General features: G+C 48.9%; 1 protein-coding gene across 1 annotated transcript; it reads right to left on the bottom strand.

Annotated features, from left to right (window-relative positions):
* Positions 1 to 169: 169 nt before the first annotated feature.
* On the bottom strand, positions 170 to 3,695 carry ATP6V0B (ATPase H+ transporting V0 subunit b). The gene is made up of 6 exons (XM_072419268.1): positions 3,544 to 3,695; positions 3,289 to 3,366; positions 2,688 to 2,757; positions 2,495 to 2,546; positions 582 to 772; positions 170 to 446 (listed from the first exon to the last, which is right to left on the bottom strand). Exons 1-6 carry the CDS (start codon positions 3,600 to 3,602, stop codon positions 420 to 422), a joined length of 477 nt encoding a protein of 158 aa, XP_072275369.1. The 5' UTR covers positions 3,603 to 3,695; the 3' UTR covers positions 170 to 419.
* Positions 3,696 to 13,383: the final 9,688 nt, after the last annotated feature.

The following is a 13,383-nucleotide window of genomic DNA, read 5'->3' as shown; positions in this document are numbered from 1 at the left end:
TTTTTTCATACAGACAACACGGCACTAAAACACGGAACAATAAATGGTCATACATGCAACCCTCGGATATTCAGCGTGTGACCCCGGAGCGGCGTCCTATATAGTGGCTCGGTATATACAGCTAGAGACAAATATTCATCATCTACAGATTCACTCAGAAACTCTCCAGTCTGTAATCCTGCGCACCTCGGCACCTTTAATTCATTCACATAAAATGGTCACATGACTGGCGGCACTGCGGGGGAGGGGAAAACTTTAGAAATAGAATTCCACAAAACAAATATCGAGATCCTATACCAGGGCGACGTCCGAGGAGTAAAATTATATACAGCAGCACGGGGGAGTCAAATAAAAATACAACCGGTCATGTGACTGCGTCACCGAATAAATAAATCTTCTGCTCCGCGCCGCTTCTCCTTTCAGTCTCCCATCTTTACTTTAGAGGTCTGCAAGAGAGGAAAACAATAAATTAGGGCGGGACAGTGGGGGTGGGGGTTTGACCCCCTATCAGTTTGTCTCCCACATGACCTGACCTCCAATATGGCCGACTGGCGCCTGGTATGGCTCCGCCTCCCACCTACCTGCAGAATCGCCACAATAACCCCGAACAGGCCGATGGCGCTGCCGAAAATCTCCACAATCAGAATCTTCACAAAGAGGCTGGCGTTCTGAGCGTCAGCCAGCGCTGCGCCACTGCCAACGATACCGACACAGATCCCACAGAAGAGATTCGAGAAACCCACCGTCAGGCCGGCACCAAACATGGAAAACCCTTCAGAAAGATACAAAATGAGATCACATGATCAACAAGGAACCAATCACTGCACAGAAAGCTCACATATCACAACGTCCCCAAATACCCACCCACCACCTAGGCGGGCGCCCGATATCGGCTCAGGGGCCCACAAACACACAGCAACTGAAAGCCGCTGCAGTAAAGGCCGGGCAGAGCATTAATACCGTGTTTCCCCGAAAATAAGACCTACCCCGAAAGTAAGCCCTACTGGCTTCTTCGGAGGGTGTGGTCACATGGTACACAGAGGGATACCAAGAGGAAGTAGAGAGCAGAGAGAGAGGAGAGAGGAGAGAGGGAGAGAGGAGAGAGGAGAGAGAGAGAGATTTCAGAAGCACTGGAGCAAGGGGTGAAGAAATCGCAGGGTAATTACCCTACAGTACTCTGGTGTGACACTAGCAGAGGTTGCTGGATTCTTGCTGGTATTTCATTCATTACTCATTTATGTCAATTCCTATTCATGACTTCTTGTATATAACAGAAGAAATCTGGGACCGGTCACAGGTAACACAGAGGTATCTTTCTATAGTAATATTGGTTGCAGGTTTTGGTAAATACAGATTTTTGTACATGAATATAGATTTTTTTTTGTGAGAAAAATAAGACATCCCCTGAAAATAAGCCCTAATGAGATTTTCAGAGGTAAAATAAATATAAGACACTGTCTTATTTTCGGGGAAACACGGTAGGAGGAACCCCGGCATCTGGTGATGTCCATGAGTCCAAGACTACAGGCTGTCATTGCCAGCAAAGGGTTTTCATCCAAGTATTAGCAATCAGTGCTCAACCCAGAAATATTTTTAAGCCAGATGGGAAGAAATTGTAGGTGGGTGGCAGCCCCCATATTGTGACCAAACTCTTTAGTAACCACCCAAAAACTGCCGGGTGGGTGCTTAAAAGTGCCGGGTGGTGCGCCCAGCTAAAAGGGCCTGGGGAGAACCCTGGAAATGAACGTTTTATTTTCAATGAGTCTAAATCTTTTTGTACAACCCACTGAATTAAAGCTGAAAGTCCGCAGGTCAATCTGAGTTGTTTCATTTATAATAATTGTAGTAATGTACAGAAACCAAAATGAGAAAAAACTTGTCTCTGCCCAATATTTATGTGTAGCTTAGGAGCGCATTGTGCCGGACACTACAACATCGCCCTCTACTGACCACAATGCAGAATGCAGAGTATTCCCAGCACCACTAAAGGATCCATTTCACAGCAACATTATCATCCTTCCCTGACCATCATTATATGGGCCCCCACCATGCCTGTGCTGCCCTGTGCTGGGTTCCTGGGTCTGTACCCTGCTGTGCCCATTATGGGGGCCCCCACCATCCCTGTGCTGGGTTCCTGGGTCTGTACCCCTGCTGTTCCCAATATGGGGGCCCCCACCATCCCACAAAGCTAGGAACAAAGCTTATTACTACAGAAAGTATCAGTTATTATTATAATACATTATTTATATAGCACCAACATATTATGCAGCGCTGTACAATAAATAGCGGTTGCAAATGACAGACGGATACAGACAGGGACACAGGAGGGGGAGGGGGACCCTGAAATTATGTGTATGGGAAGTTCCTGTTGTATGAGCCATCCTTGTCTTCATTCATCCTATTATCCCCATTAGCCCCATGTTAGGGTAAAACCCGGTGAGGAGGTCCCAGCCCCCATTCAGAGGATGTGGGGTGACACGCCCGTATGACTCACCTGCATGGTAGTTGTTCCTCCCGATGGTGTCCGGAGTGCTTCCTGTGAAACGCTGGAAAACAGAACAATAATTTCAGCGTCTGAGCTGAATGTGCCCGAGTGGGTGAATGAGGGGTCTGTGAGGTCAGGTAGATGGCGGGGGGGGGGGGTTGGTAAATAATGGGGCAAATGTGGGTAACGCAGCGATCCTCACCTCAGCCATGTTGCTGATTACAATGGCCATGATGATTCCGTAGATTGCCACCGCTTCACAGAAGATAATACTGAAAGGAAGAAACAGAGGTGAGAATAATTACCCCCACTAATACCCCTGACCCCCCAATCATGTGACATGAGGGGGGGAGGTGCAGGAATCATTACTTCATTTCATGTGTCTGTATACAACACTATATGGAATCACAGCCACTTGGAGGATGTCACATCACACAAATCTATTTTATTTTCCAGCTGAACTTCCCGGCCTCCAGAAATGAAATGAAATTGTTGTAATTATCGATTTATTCCGAAAATAATGATGGAATCAATCGTCTGACGGACGTCGCCAATAGCAACCAGAATCCATCAATCAGATTTCCTGTTTAGCAGTCTTATGGCGATACAAATGTTGGCAATATAATTATTGATGGTAAGGTGCCATATAAATAATAAAAGGCTGCAGTGGGATTGGCTGATCAGGTATTGGGCAGCTTCACCCGGCGTGTAACATGTTAATGCCCCGCTATGGAATGCAGTGCGGGGGGAGGGGTCACGGGGGGGTATTTGTATTTCCTGTGCAGGATTTTAGCACGACTCACCTGACCAGGTTCTTGGTTTTGATGCGCGGAGCCTTCACTCCCCCTCCCAGGATGCTGGAGCCGGTGATATAAATACCCCTAGAGGAGGACACAGAGACTTCATCACAGGGGTATCACTGTATGGGGGCAGAGCCATGGCAGCGCTCATATAACTGCACAAAGTTTATAATAAACCCCTATGGTCAGGGAAACACAGACAGTCCTGGCCTCTTATAACAGCCCCAGGGGGCATCCAGGGGCATTGCCCGTACTCACCAGGCTGCTCCCACCACAGACAGTGAGATGGCCAATCCGATGCCAAGGTTTGCCCACATATACGGCGATGTCTCCGTCAGGAACCTGAGGAAAGAACACAAATCAGATAAAAATCTCCCACATATCAAATATGAGACAGCAAATCCCTGGAGGTTTATAGAAGAGAATAGAAAAAAGGATGAATGGGGGAGGGGATATTCTTCTCACTTCCTGTTCTGTAATTCTGTATCAAACATTCACCGTCTGTTAGTTTCCGGGTGACAATGATCACCATGTGGGTGCCGGGTATATTGTGAGAGAGAAACATCCAGAATAGAAATAGAAGTCCCTGGCAGAGGTTGGGATGAATGTGGCCCTCCGGGGACACACATGACTGCCTGGAATAATCTGCACAATGATAGAAGGAAGGAGAAGCCAACATTGTAATTTATCATCAGCCGGGTGTGACGAGAAAACCTGCAAGAACTCCTACAGATCTCCTATGTCCTCTGCACTGACAGGTGCACTCAGCTCCTCCTGGGCGGGACCACAGTTACTGCCCTGTAGTGATTGGTCCTCTTTACAGCTAAGAGCCGGCTGTACAAGATTAGAACAGAACGGCAGAGCAGACCTGAAATATCAGCGTCCCGATCGGTTATTTATTAGGTGGGGTGCTGAAGCCAGACATAAGCACAGGAGAAATTTCTGGGGGGCGGTAATGGCTGCCCCCATAAATCTCCCCCTCCCCCGTATTGGCTGCACACCTCCATATAAACACAGCGACTACAGCGGCGTGCCGGCTGTTTGTGGAGCTCAGTAAGCGGTGACAACACTGCGGGGGAATTACGCTCAGACCGGCGATGAGGTTGTGGTGCAGCTGCATTGCTGTACGATTGGGGGCAGCAGGGGGCGCTACTGTACCGCTCACTGTCAGATCTTCAAACACCCGTGCTTCAGGAGGCAGAGTGGGGGAGCAGGCGGAGTGCCAGATTGTTTGCATGGGCTCTGATCCGAACCCCCCTAAGCTCCGTCACCCCAGAACCAGGTCCGTGCCCACCGATACCCTCCCAGCGCACAACAAATACAGAAATCTGTAGAACATTCTTAGGATTTGGACTGCACCCAGGAACCGGGCCCGGCCGGCACTCACTGCCTCAAGTCACCTCTGTTGTCACTGTAAACACACAAGAGCTGACACTCTAAACACACCGAGAATCCGGCTGTTTTGTAAACATGATGGACTGCACTCAGGAATCAAGTGGCTCCCCTCCCCCATACTGTTAGGAAGGTCATGTGATGCCCCAGGAGGGCAGATCAGAGCGCCCCCTATAGGAAGATTCCTCTGCAATATTCTAAATTCCAGGAAATAAAAATCATCAGACCTCCGAACGGAAAGTTTTGAGCCTGAATGCCCCATCAACCAGAAACTTCCCCAAATGTGGGGGGGGGGGGGTAATAGAGATCTATGGAGGAACCCACAGAGGGGGAAACCTGAGGGGTTCATTCTAACAATGATGGGAACAGAAGGGCGGAATGACCCCAGATGGGGGCCAGGGTAGGTAATAAGGTGGCAAATAAGAGTGGGGGCTGGGAGAGCGAGGTGACCCCAGAATAGAGGAGTGGGGGAGGGGGCAGACTGTGCAGGACAGGGGTAACAGGGGACACACAGGGGCAGGTGGGGGGGGGATGGGTACAGAAGCCATGATACCCCCCCATGGGGCATTAGATGGGTCCTGACACCCAGAGCGCAGGGGTAACAGGGGACACACGGGGGGCAGAGTGTGCAGTATTGGGGGTAATGAATGAGGCCTATGATACCCCCCCATGGGGCAATTGATTGGTCTTGGCATGATACAGGGAGCAGGGGGGTATATGAAGGGTCATGCAGTATTGGGGGGGGCAGGAGGGGGTGATGGATGCAGAGGCCAGGTGGCTCCCTCATTGGCCCGGGGGGTGATGAAAGGCCGCTGATGTCATACAGGGCTTTTTCTTACCTACGATGATGAGGGTGGCCCACAAGGCCACAGTGACCCCGGAGTAGATCAATAAGTGTCCGTTCATGGCGGCTCCCTGATGTCTCACTGATCCGGGAAGAGCAAAGCTGACTGCCAGCGGCCCGAGATCAGCTGACGCCCCCTCTCCAATCACCTGACCACACACACGTGATCAACACAATGGCCCACCCCCACCCAAACCTGCCACACCTCCGTCCTGCGTCTATGTACGTCAGCGCGCCACAAAGTTACCGCCGCCATGTTTACTACTGCCAGATTGCCCGGGTTTCCAGTACTAGATAGCAACATAAATATTCAAAGTATGTCCTACCGAACCTTCTCTGATAATATAAATATAATAATTCATTGCAAATTTTGTAACTTTGTAATAGTAGTACCTTTATATAGCTGTGACATATACCATAGTTTTTCAGTGAATGCCAGAGGCAATCTCGCTCATCCTTACCCGGGATATCCCGGCCATGTCACCCATCTGGGGGCAGATTAATGTCCTGGTTAGCAGCTGCCTCCGGAATGTGGCCGCATGGTGACAAATCTGCTGCCGGGGCCAAAGCGGCTTCATGCGGCTTGTTTACCCCTCTGATGTGTAATATGACCCCCATTCCTGCAATGCCCCGGGGTCACACGGAGATGGGGTATGATCACAATTCAGGGCTAAAGATTTTCTGACTGCGGGGGGGTCACAGCGCAGCTTCCGTCTCTTACTGATCACTTTGTTATAGAAGAACCATGCGGGGTAATGAATATCCTCGCTGTGGGGGGCCCGGGACCCGCATTGTATATAGTAGGGGTGACCCCTATTCTATAGACCCCTTCCCCCACACCTCCTCCAGTGTCATTGTTTATATCCCTCATTTGTATCCCCTATTTATGTACAGTGCTGTGGTATATGTTGGTGCTATACCATCACATTAATATATCAGGCTGTCATGTGATCAGATAAATCTCTCTGAAAGAATCGCTCAATATGATGGAAGACTTCCTGAGAAAATGTAGGAAGGCCATACAATGATATCAGATGGGAACCTGGGGGGTCACGGAACCTCAGGACCCCCTAATACCTCAGCCCCTGATTGAGCTGCCACCCTTTATCCCCCCACCCCCTGCACCCCCCTAATGAGCAATGGGGCCGCCTGTCACATCATAAATGTTACAGGGAAAATAAGTGCACCCCGACATCTCCCACCCCTCCACATCCATGACATCAGAATCATGTGACCAGATTAGGGGCAATAACCTCCATAGGGGGTAACTGGAGGAACCGGTCTCATCCTCAGATATTGGGAGTGCGGTGTTCCCTATAGATGTGTGTGATGTCATCATGACATCATCAGTAGATCTCTCAGGGAAGTTCCGGGGGTCTGAAAAGGGTTTATAAAGATTCCCAAATGATCTGATACTATAATCCTAAATGATATCATACAACCAGGAAACTCATACAATAATTCACAGAGAATCTACAATCAGAATCCCACTAATGGGAGTAACTCCCTGCATGGAAGATTGGAGCCAAACTACAACTTTCTCCCCTTCCTTGATATGCAGACCATGAGACTCTTCACGTCTTCTGACTGATTTTTAGTACGATTGATAACTGATCATCTGGAAGCCCCATACACTGCACACACATGTACAATATTCCTGAAGGATCATCGTTTTATTGGACAGGATAGAAGTGAAATCTCCCCGGGGTCCCTCCTCAGGCCTGTCCTGTATAAATTGGATCTCAGCACATTTCCCCGCAGATGGTTTGCAGGATGGATTTGCGTGACAAGTTGTGACTCTGGGAATGGAAATTTCCTCCATTTCTGGCCTCTTCCTTCTGGAAACAATTCACTGGGAATGTTTCTTCTTTTTCCAGAAATGCTGGGGGTGTCATTAAAGCGCCCCCTCCTGTACACTTCTATAGGACCTTTGATCACTGTCCCTCACCTGGTGCTCTGGGGTCACGGCCAGGACAAGGGAACTGATCTTCCAGAATGAGTTCAGGGGGAGCTCTGTTTATAACCCCCTCCCCCACATCTGTCTTATTACCCCTACCGGGGTTCCTAATTGTGTGGGATTATCACAAGTTGTTTTCATATATCAGATTCATCTGTGTGAATACACAATCCCCCCATCCCCGTTCCATAAATATTTCTCCTCAGGGTGAATGTTGGAAGTCCAACACTTAACGATTTTGATTGTTAAAGCTTAACTCCGGGCAAACAGCTAAATACACAAAGATGGGGCTGCTGCATCTGCCATGAAATTTGTACCCCTCTCCATCCCAAAATGCATTGCTGGTTTATACCCCACACCCGCACATTACAACTTCTATCTGAACATCAATATCACCGACAGGCAGGGGGAGGACCTGACCCCTTGCTGCTTCATTGTTACTTTCACTTACAGGTCACCTCCCCCAGCATGTGGACAGTGAAGGAGAAGACTGATGAGCTCATCTCTCTGCACTATTCCTCTATCAGCATGCTGAACTGGAAAATACATTACCAGGGAAATTCATGATTGTGACCAAATCAAATGGTGGAAGCCCCTCATAATGGGCACAGCAGGGGTACAAACCTAGGAACCCAGCACAGGGATGGTGGGAGCCCCCATAATGGGCACAGCAGGGGTACAAACCCAGGAACTCAGCACAGGGATGGTGGGAGCCCCTCATAATGGGTACAGCAGGGGTACAAACCCAGGAACTCAGCACAGTAACTTTACAAACAACAAAGACAACATTCATTTTATTTCATGTTTTGTCTATTCATTCCCAATTGTTTATTGTTCTATTGGAAGATATTTTGTATTACTTTGTAGTGTTGTTCCTTTGATGGCAGTGACAGGTACTCTTCATTGCAGATCAGCAACACCAAATCCTCCATCTGCTGCTTCCTCAGCTCCTCCAGGTTCATTCAGCCAATAGGGGGACAGTGAATGGCCCTGGGAGGGGGAGCCCAGGGACCGCGGGGGGCAGATAGGTGCAGGCCACAGCCAATGACAGCAATCAGTCAGAATTGTGGTGAAGTTTCTCCATTTTCCTGCTCCCAGTCATAGCTCAGACATTAGAATATATGAAATCACTATAATAAAATATATCATTATAACGTACCTGCATCAGTCATCTTCATCATCCTCAGCGGGCCCCTTTTTGCCAGGGGGCCCCTGTAGGCGGGGCTTACAAGCCTGTTCCTCTCCACTCTCCTCGGAGTGTTCACCCTCCAGGATGTAATTGATGACATTTCTGTCTATCTGTGTCATGTCCAGGCAGCGACACGGAGAGGTGCTGACCACAAACGAGGGCCCCCAGGAACTTTCACACAAATCTGTCCCATTTACAAACATCTGGAAAAAAGAGATCAGATGAATTATTATTACACAGTATTTATATAGTGCTGACATATTGCACAGCGCTGTACAAAGTCATGTGACTAGCTGTCCCTCAGAGGAGCTCACAATCTAATGTCCCCCCATAGTCAGCTAGGAGGGTTCAGCTTTAATATTTTATTTTGAGACCCCATTTGCCTCCTCTGCACTCCCCAAACCTGATTGGTTGATTTCCAGGGGCATCAGCCAGGATCTGACAGTTGATAGCCCCTCACTTTCAGGATCATTGATCATCAATGATCGATAATTTTTTCTCCTCTCACCTCCACTTTCTACCCTGATTAGGGACACGGACAGCCCAGGCCCCTGGGGGACACAGGGGAGAACCCCACATATGGGCCGAGTTCAATCTTTGTAAATCTCTGGGTTATAGAAGTGTTTGGGAGGCTCTACAGCTCTACGGCTACCGGAATCTTTTCTATACTTTGGTTCCGTACACAAATGTCAAATGATTCTCGTGCAATAATCTCCTCAGGACTGATATGGGATGAGAATCTGACGTGTGTACAGCGCTCATCCTGGCAGATCCACGGACTACAAATGATCCTAATAAATGTGAAGGGGAGAGAGCACAGCGGAGTGCTGCTACATCATTCTCCCCTTTCTCCTCTCCATAGAGCAGAATGGCGCTGTATGTACAGAACTTGTTCATTCATCGTTCAGTCTTTTGTCGTTGGAAAGAATCGTGAAAGATCCAATGACAAATATAGAACGCGTTTACGCAGCCTTACACCCAGAGCTGCCCCTTGGTCCCCTGTGCGGCCCTGCAGTAATGACATCAATTCTGCTGACACCTTTACCTGCGTTATACACCTTCCGGCATCCTGATTAGCTGAGCTGGGATTACTTCTGCCTATTTGTGGCCCGGTGTACATTCAGGAGAAGAGGAGCTTCATACAGAGTCCGGGGTTCTAATCCTTCCCTGCTCCATCTACACCACAAGAAAGTTTTGGTTGGAGTCACACTTTAAGTGCCTAGCATTGGCGTGGCCACCTACAGGCGTGTGAGCAGAGATACGTGGCTGAGGAAGTGACCCGGTACCACAGAGGATAAGAATAAACACAAGAGCGTATATTAAGCTATAAACGTCCTTTACTCGCTGCGTCTTTACACCGCACACCGCTGAGCTGGCCTCCGCACATGTTATTCTGGGCTCCCACAGCTGCCAAATATCACAAACCATTTCCTATCCACGCCCTGCTCCTCTCTAGCCTGTGCCAGGATATATCCACCCGCCTGTGCATCCCACCTGGTCACCATTGGTGCCGCCATATTGTCACCTATGAGCTTCCTATGTCATGTGACACTGCTCTGTAACGGGGATATTAGCATATCATTAGCATAAGTGTCTAGTCTGCACATTGTGGATGGTTTGAGTGGTGAATGATGATAGGAGTGATGATCCCGCCATGGTCACATGTTTGGGCCATCCCTGGATATAAAGAATTATTCAGCACATTGGGGATTATAACACAGATATAACCATAATATGACGCTGGGATTGGCTGGATACTAATATGACATCACAAAATCCTCATCTGGGGGAGTTTTACCTCTCACATGTGGGAATGAAAAGATTCACACACAAAGCAGAAATCATGGAGAATGCAGGCGATGTGTGAATGTGATTACTAAAACTTTTTTACCAGAACCGGTGTCCCCATTAGAAGATGTCATCCTCATTTCCTGTACTGGTGACCATTGTACCAGGTTAGATTTCACATAACTTTATTGAATCAGGACAAATAGGGAAGAATGTCATCGGGGGAGAGCTGCTGGGAATGGCGGGGAAGTGTAAGCCTTACATACATTGCTCTGCCATTTTCATCCTGTGTAAGCAGTGTGAGGAGAGCTGCCTGTGTTCCCACTGTCACTAGCTTTAGAGCAGTACGAGGAGGGCCACCGCTGCTGGCGTTTCTGCCTCTTGTCATATGGGGCCCCCAATTCACCAACCACAGACCAGCAATGATGCGCAGCTCTGAAGTTGGGGACCACTTTTGGGGGTCCTTTGGCAGTACAGATCCTCATTCTAGCCAGTAACTTGTGTGGCAGCACAGCTTCACTGTGTTGGGCCGCAACCTGTGCACGTCTGCCATTGTATCTGGTTGGATATGTGGGGGCTCTGCCATTCTTTGCGGTTGGATATGTGGGGGCTCTGCCATTCTATGCGGTTGGATATGTGGGGGCTCTGCCATTCTATCCGGTTGGATGTATCTGAGCAATGACACTGCGGCAATAAATCATTCACCTGAAGCAATGCTTATCTCTGGTGTTTCCATGCGGTACATTGATAATTCTGTCATGGTTCCCCTTCATTCAGTGGGATGTACAATGTCTCCAGCTGTAATGTATGTGAAATATATTCTGTTGGGTTTGTTTTCTGTCACACTAATGTCATTTCTTTTCTTACAGGAAAACAGCTCCTACCACTCTCCACCAGCGTGCACAGCGGCGTGGCTCAGCTAACATGGCAGCCTCCAGGGGAATCGTCCAATCTGGTCCGGATGAGGAACCAATCTCTGGGCCAGTCAGCCCCGTCTCTAACGGCTGGCCTGGTAGGTTTTAATATTATTATATGATCTTACCATTGCCGGGTCCTCTTCATATGAATGGACTCATATATTATTTTATTATTGTTGTGTGATGTTTGCATCATACAGCTCAGCATAAGTGTATATTGTATATTCTGCAGGAAATTCACATTTTATGATAACTGACAGACACATGTGTAATGTATGGAGGATTCTGGGGATTATTTCATGGTGCCATCAACATCATAAATCTTATGTCCTCGGCTACATCTATATACATATACACAGTATAATCACAGTATAATCTGTATGGGGGTTGATCACATGGACTGCTTAGGGGCGTATGGATGGATGATATGTATACCGCATGGAGGACACTGCTGGCATTTTATTATTGCAATGACTTAAATATACTTTGAGATGGTAAATGTCCCCCAAAGGGTCAGCTGAGAATTACATTGATATGAGCTTGTCTCACATCCCATTCCAGATCCATGGCTTTTAGGAAGGCCCCCCCCTTCCCGTAGCCAGTATTTTAATTTTTACCTCCTATACCAGTTATTTCATATAATATTGCATAGTGTCTGTGGGGATTTGCCCCCTATTGGTGAGGTCAGGTACTGATGGTGGATATTTGCCCCCATTGGTAAGGTCAGGTACTGATGATAAGGATTTGCCCCCTATTGTGAGGTCAGGTACTGATGATAAGGATTTGCCACCTATTGGTGAGGTCAGGTACTGATAATTAGGATTTGCCCCCATTGGTGAGATCAGGTACTGATGATAAGGATTTGCCCCCTATTGGAGAGGTCAGGTGCTGATGGGGTGGGGATTTGCCCCCTATTGGTGAGGTCAGGTACTGATGGTGGGGATTTGCCCCCTATTGGGTCCCCTCTAGGTAGCGCTGTCTGTGCCATTCGGTGGCCCCCTCCTTGGTAGTGCTGTGTCCCAGACATTTTGGGGGTCCCCCTCCTTGGTAGCACTGTGTCTGTGCCATTCGGGGGTTCTCCCTCCTTGGTGATGCTGTCTATGCCATTCGGGGGTCCCCCTTTTGGTAGCGCTGTGTCTGTGCCATTCGGGGGTCCCTCTCTAGGTTGCGCTGTGTGTGTGCCATTCCGGGGTCCCCCTCTAAGTAGCGCTGTGTGTGTCATTCCAGGGTCCCCCTCTAGGTAGCGCTGTGTCTGTGCCATTCCGGGGTCCCCTTCTAGGTAGCGCTGTGTGCGCCATTCTGGGGTCCCCCTCTAGGTAGCGCTGTGTGTGTCATTCCGGGGTCCCCCTCTAGGTAGCGCTGTGTCTGTGCCATTCCGGGGTCCCCTTCTAGGTAGCGCTGTGTGTGTGTGCGCCATTCTGGGGTCCCCCTCTAGGTAGCGCTGTATGTGTGTCATTCCGGGGTCCCCCTCTAGGTAGCGCTGTGTGTGTGCCATTCCGGGGTCCCCTTCTAGGTAGCGCTGTGTGTGTGTGCCATTCTGGGGTCCCCCTCTAGGTAGCGCTGTGTGTGTGCCATTCCGGGGTCCCCTTCTAGGTAGCGCTGTGTGTCTGTGTCATTCCGGGGTCCCCCTGTAGGTAGCGCTGTGTGTGTGCCATTCTGGGGTCCCCCTCTAGGTAGCGCTGTGTGTGTGTGCCATTCTGGGGTCCCCCTCTATGTAGCGCTGTGTGTGTGCCATTCGGGGGTCCCTCTCTAGGTTGTGCGGTGTGTGTACGCCATTCCGGGGTCCCTCTCTAGGTTCAGTCTTTGGCTGTGTGCTGCCCCCTGCTGTTTCCTTGGATTACTGACCCAAAAGGCAATGATAGATTTTTTACAGATGACTCGCTTATTGAAAATGATTTTGGTTGCTGACATTGCTGCTTGCCCGACTTAATCGTTTTTTATTATTGATGCAGAATGGGAAGTTATTTGTGAGTTCTGACTTCACTTGCAGCATGCTTATTCCAGGTCCATG

This window comes from Pyxicephalus adspersus, chromosome 8 (genome assembly GCF_032062135.1).
Source record: "Pyxicephalus adspersus chromosome 8, UCB_Pads_2.0, whole genome shotgun sequence".
Lineage (NCBI taxonomy): Eukaryota > Metazoa > Chordata > Amphibia > Anura > Pyxicephalidae > Pyxicephalus > Pyxicephalus adspersus.
The sequence above is the reverse complement of the archived record's forward strand: the minus strand, read 5'-3'. Positions and strand labels throughout refer to the sequence as shown.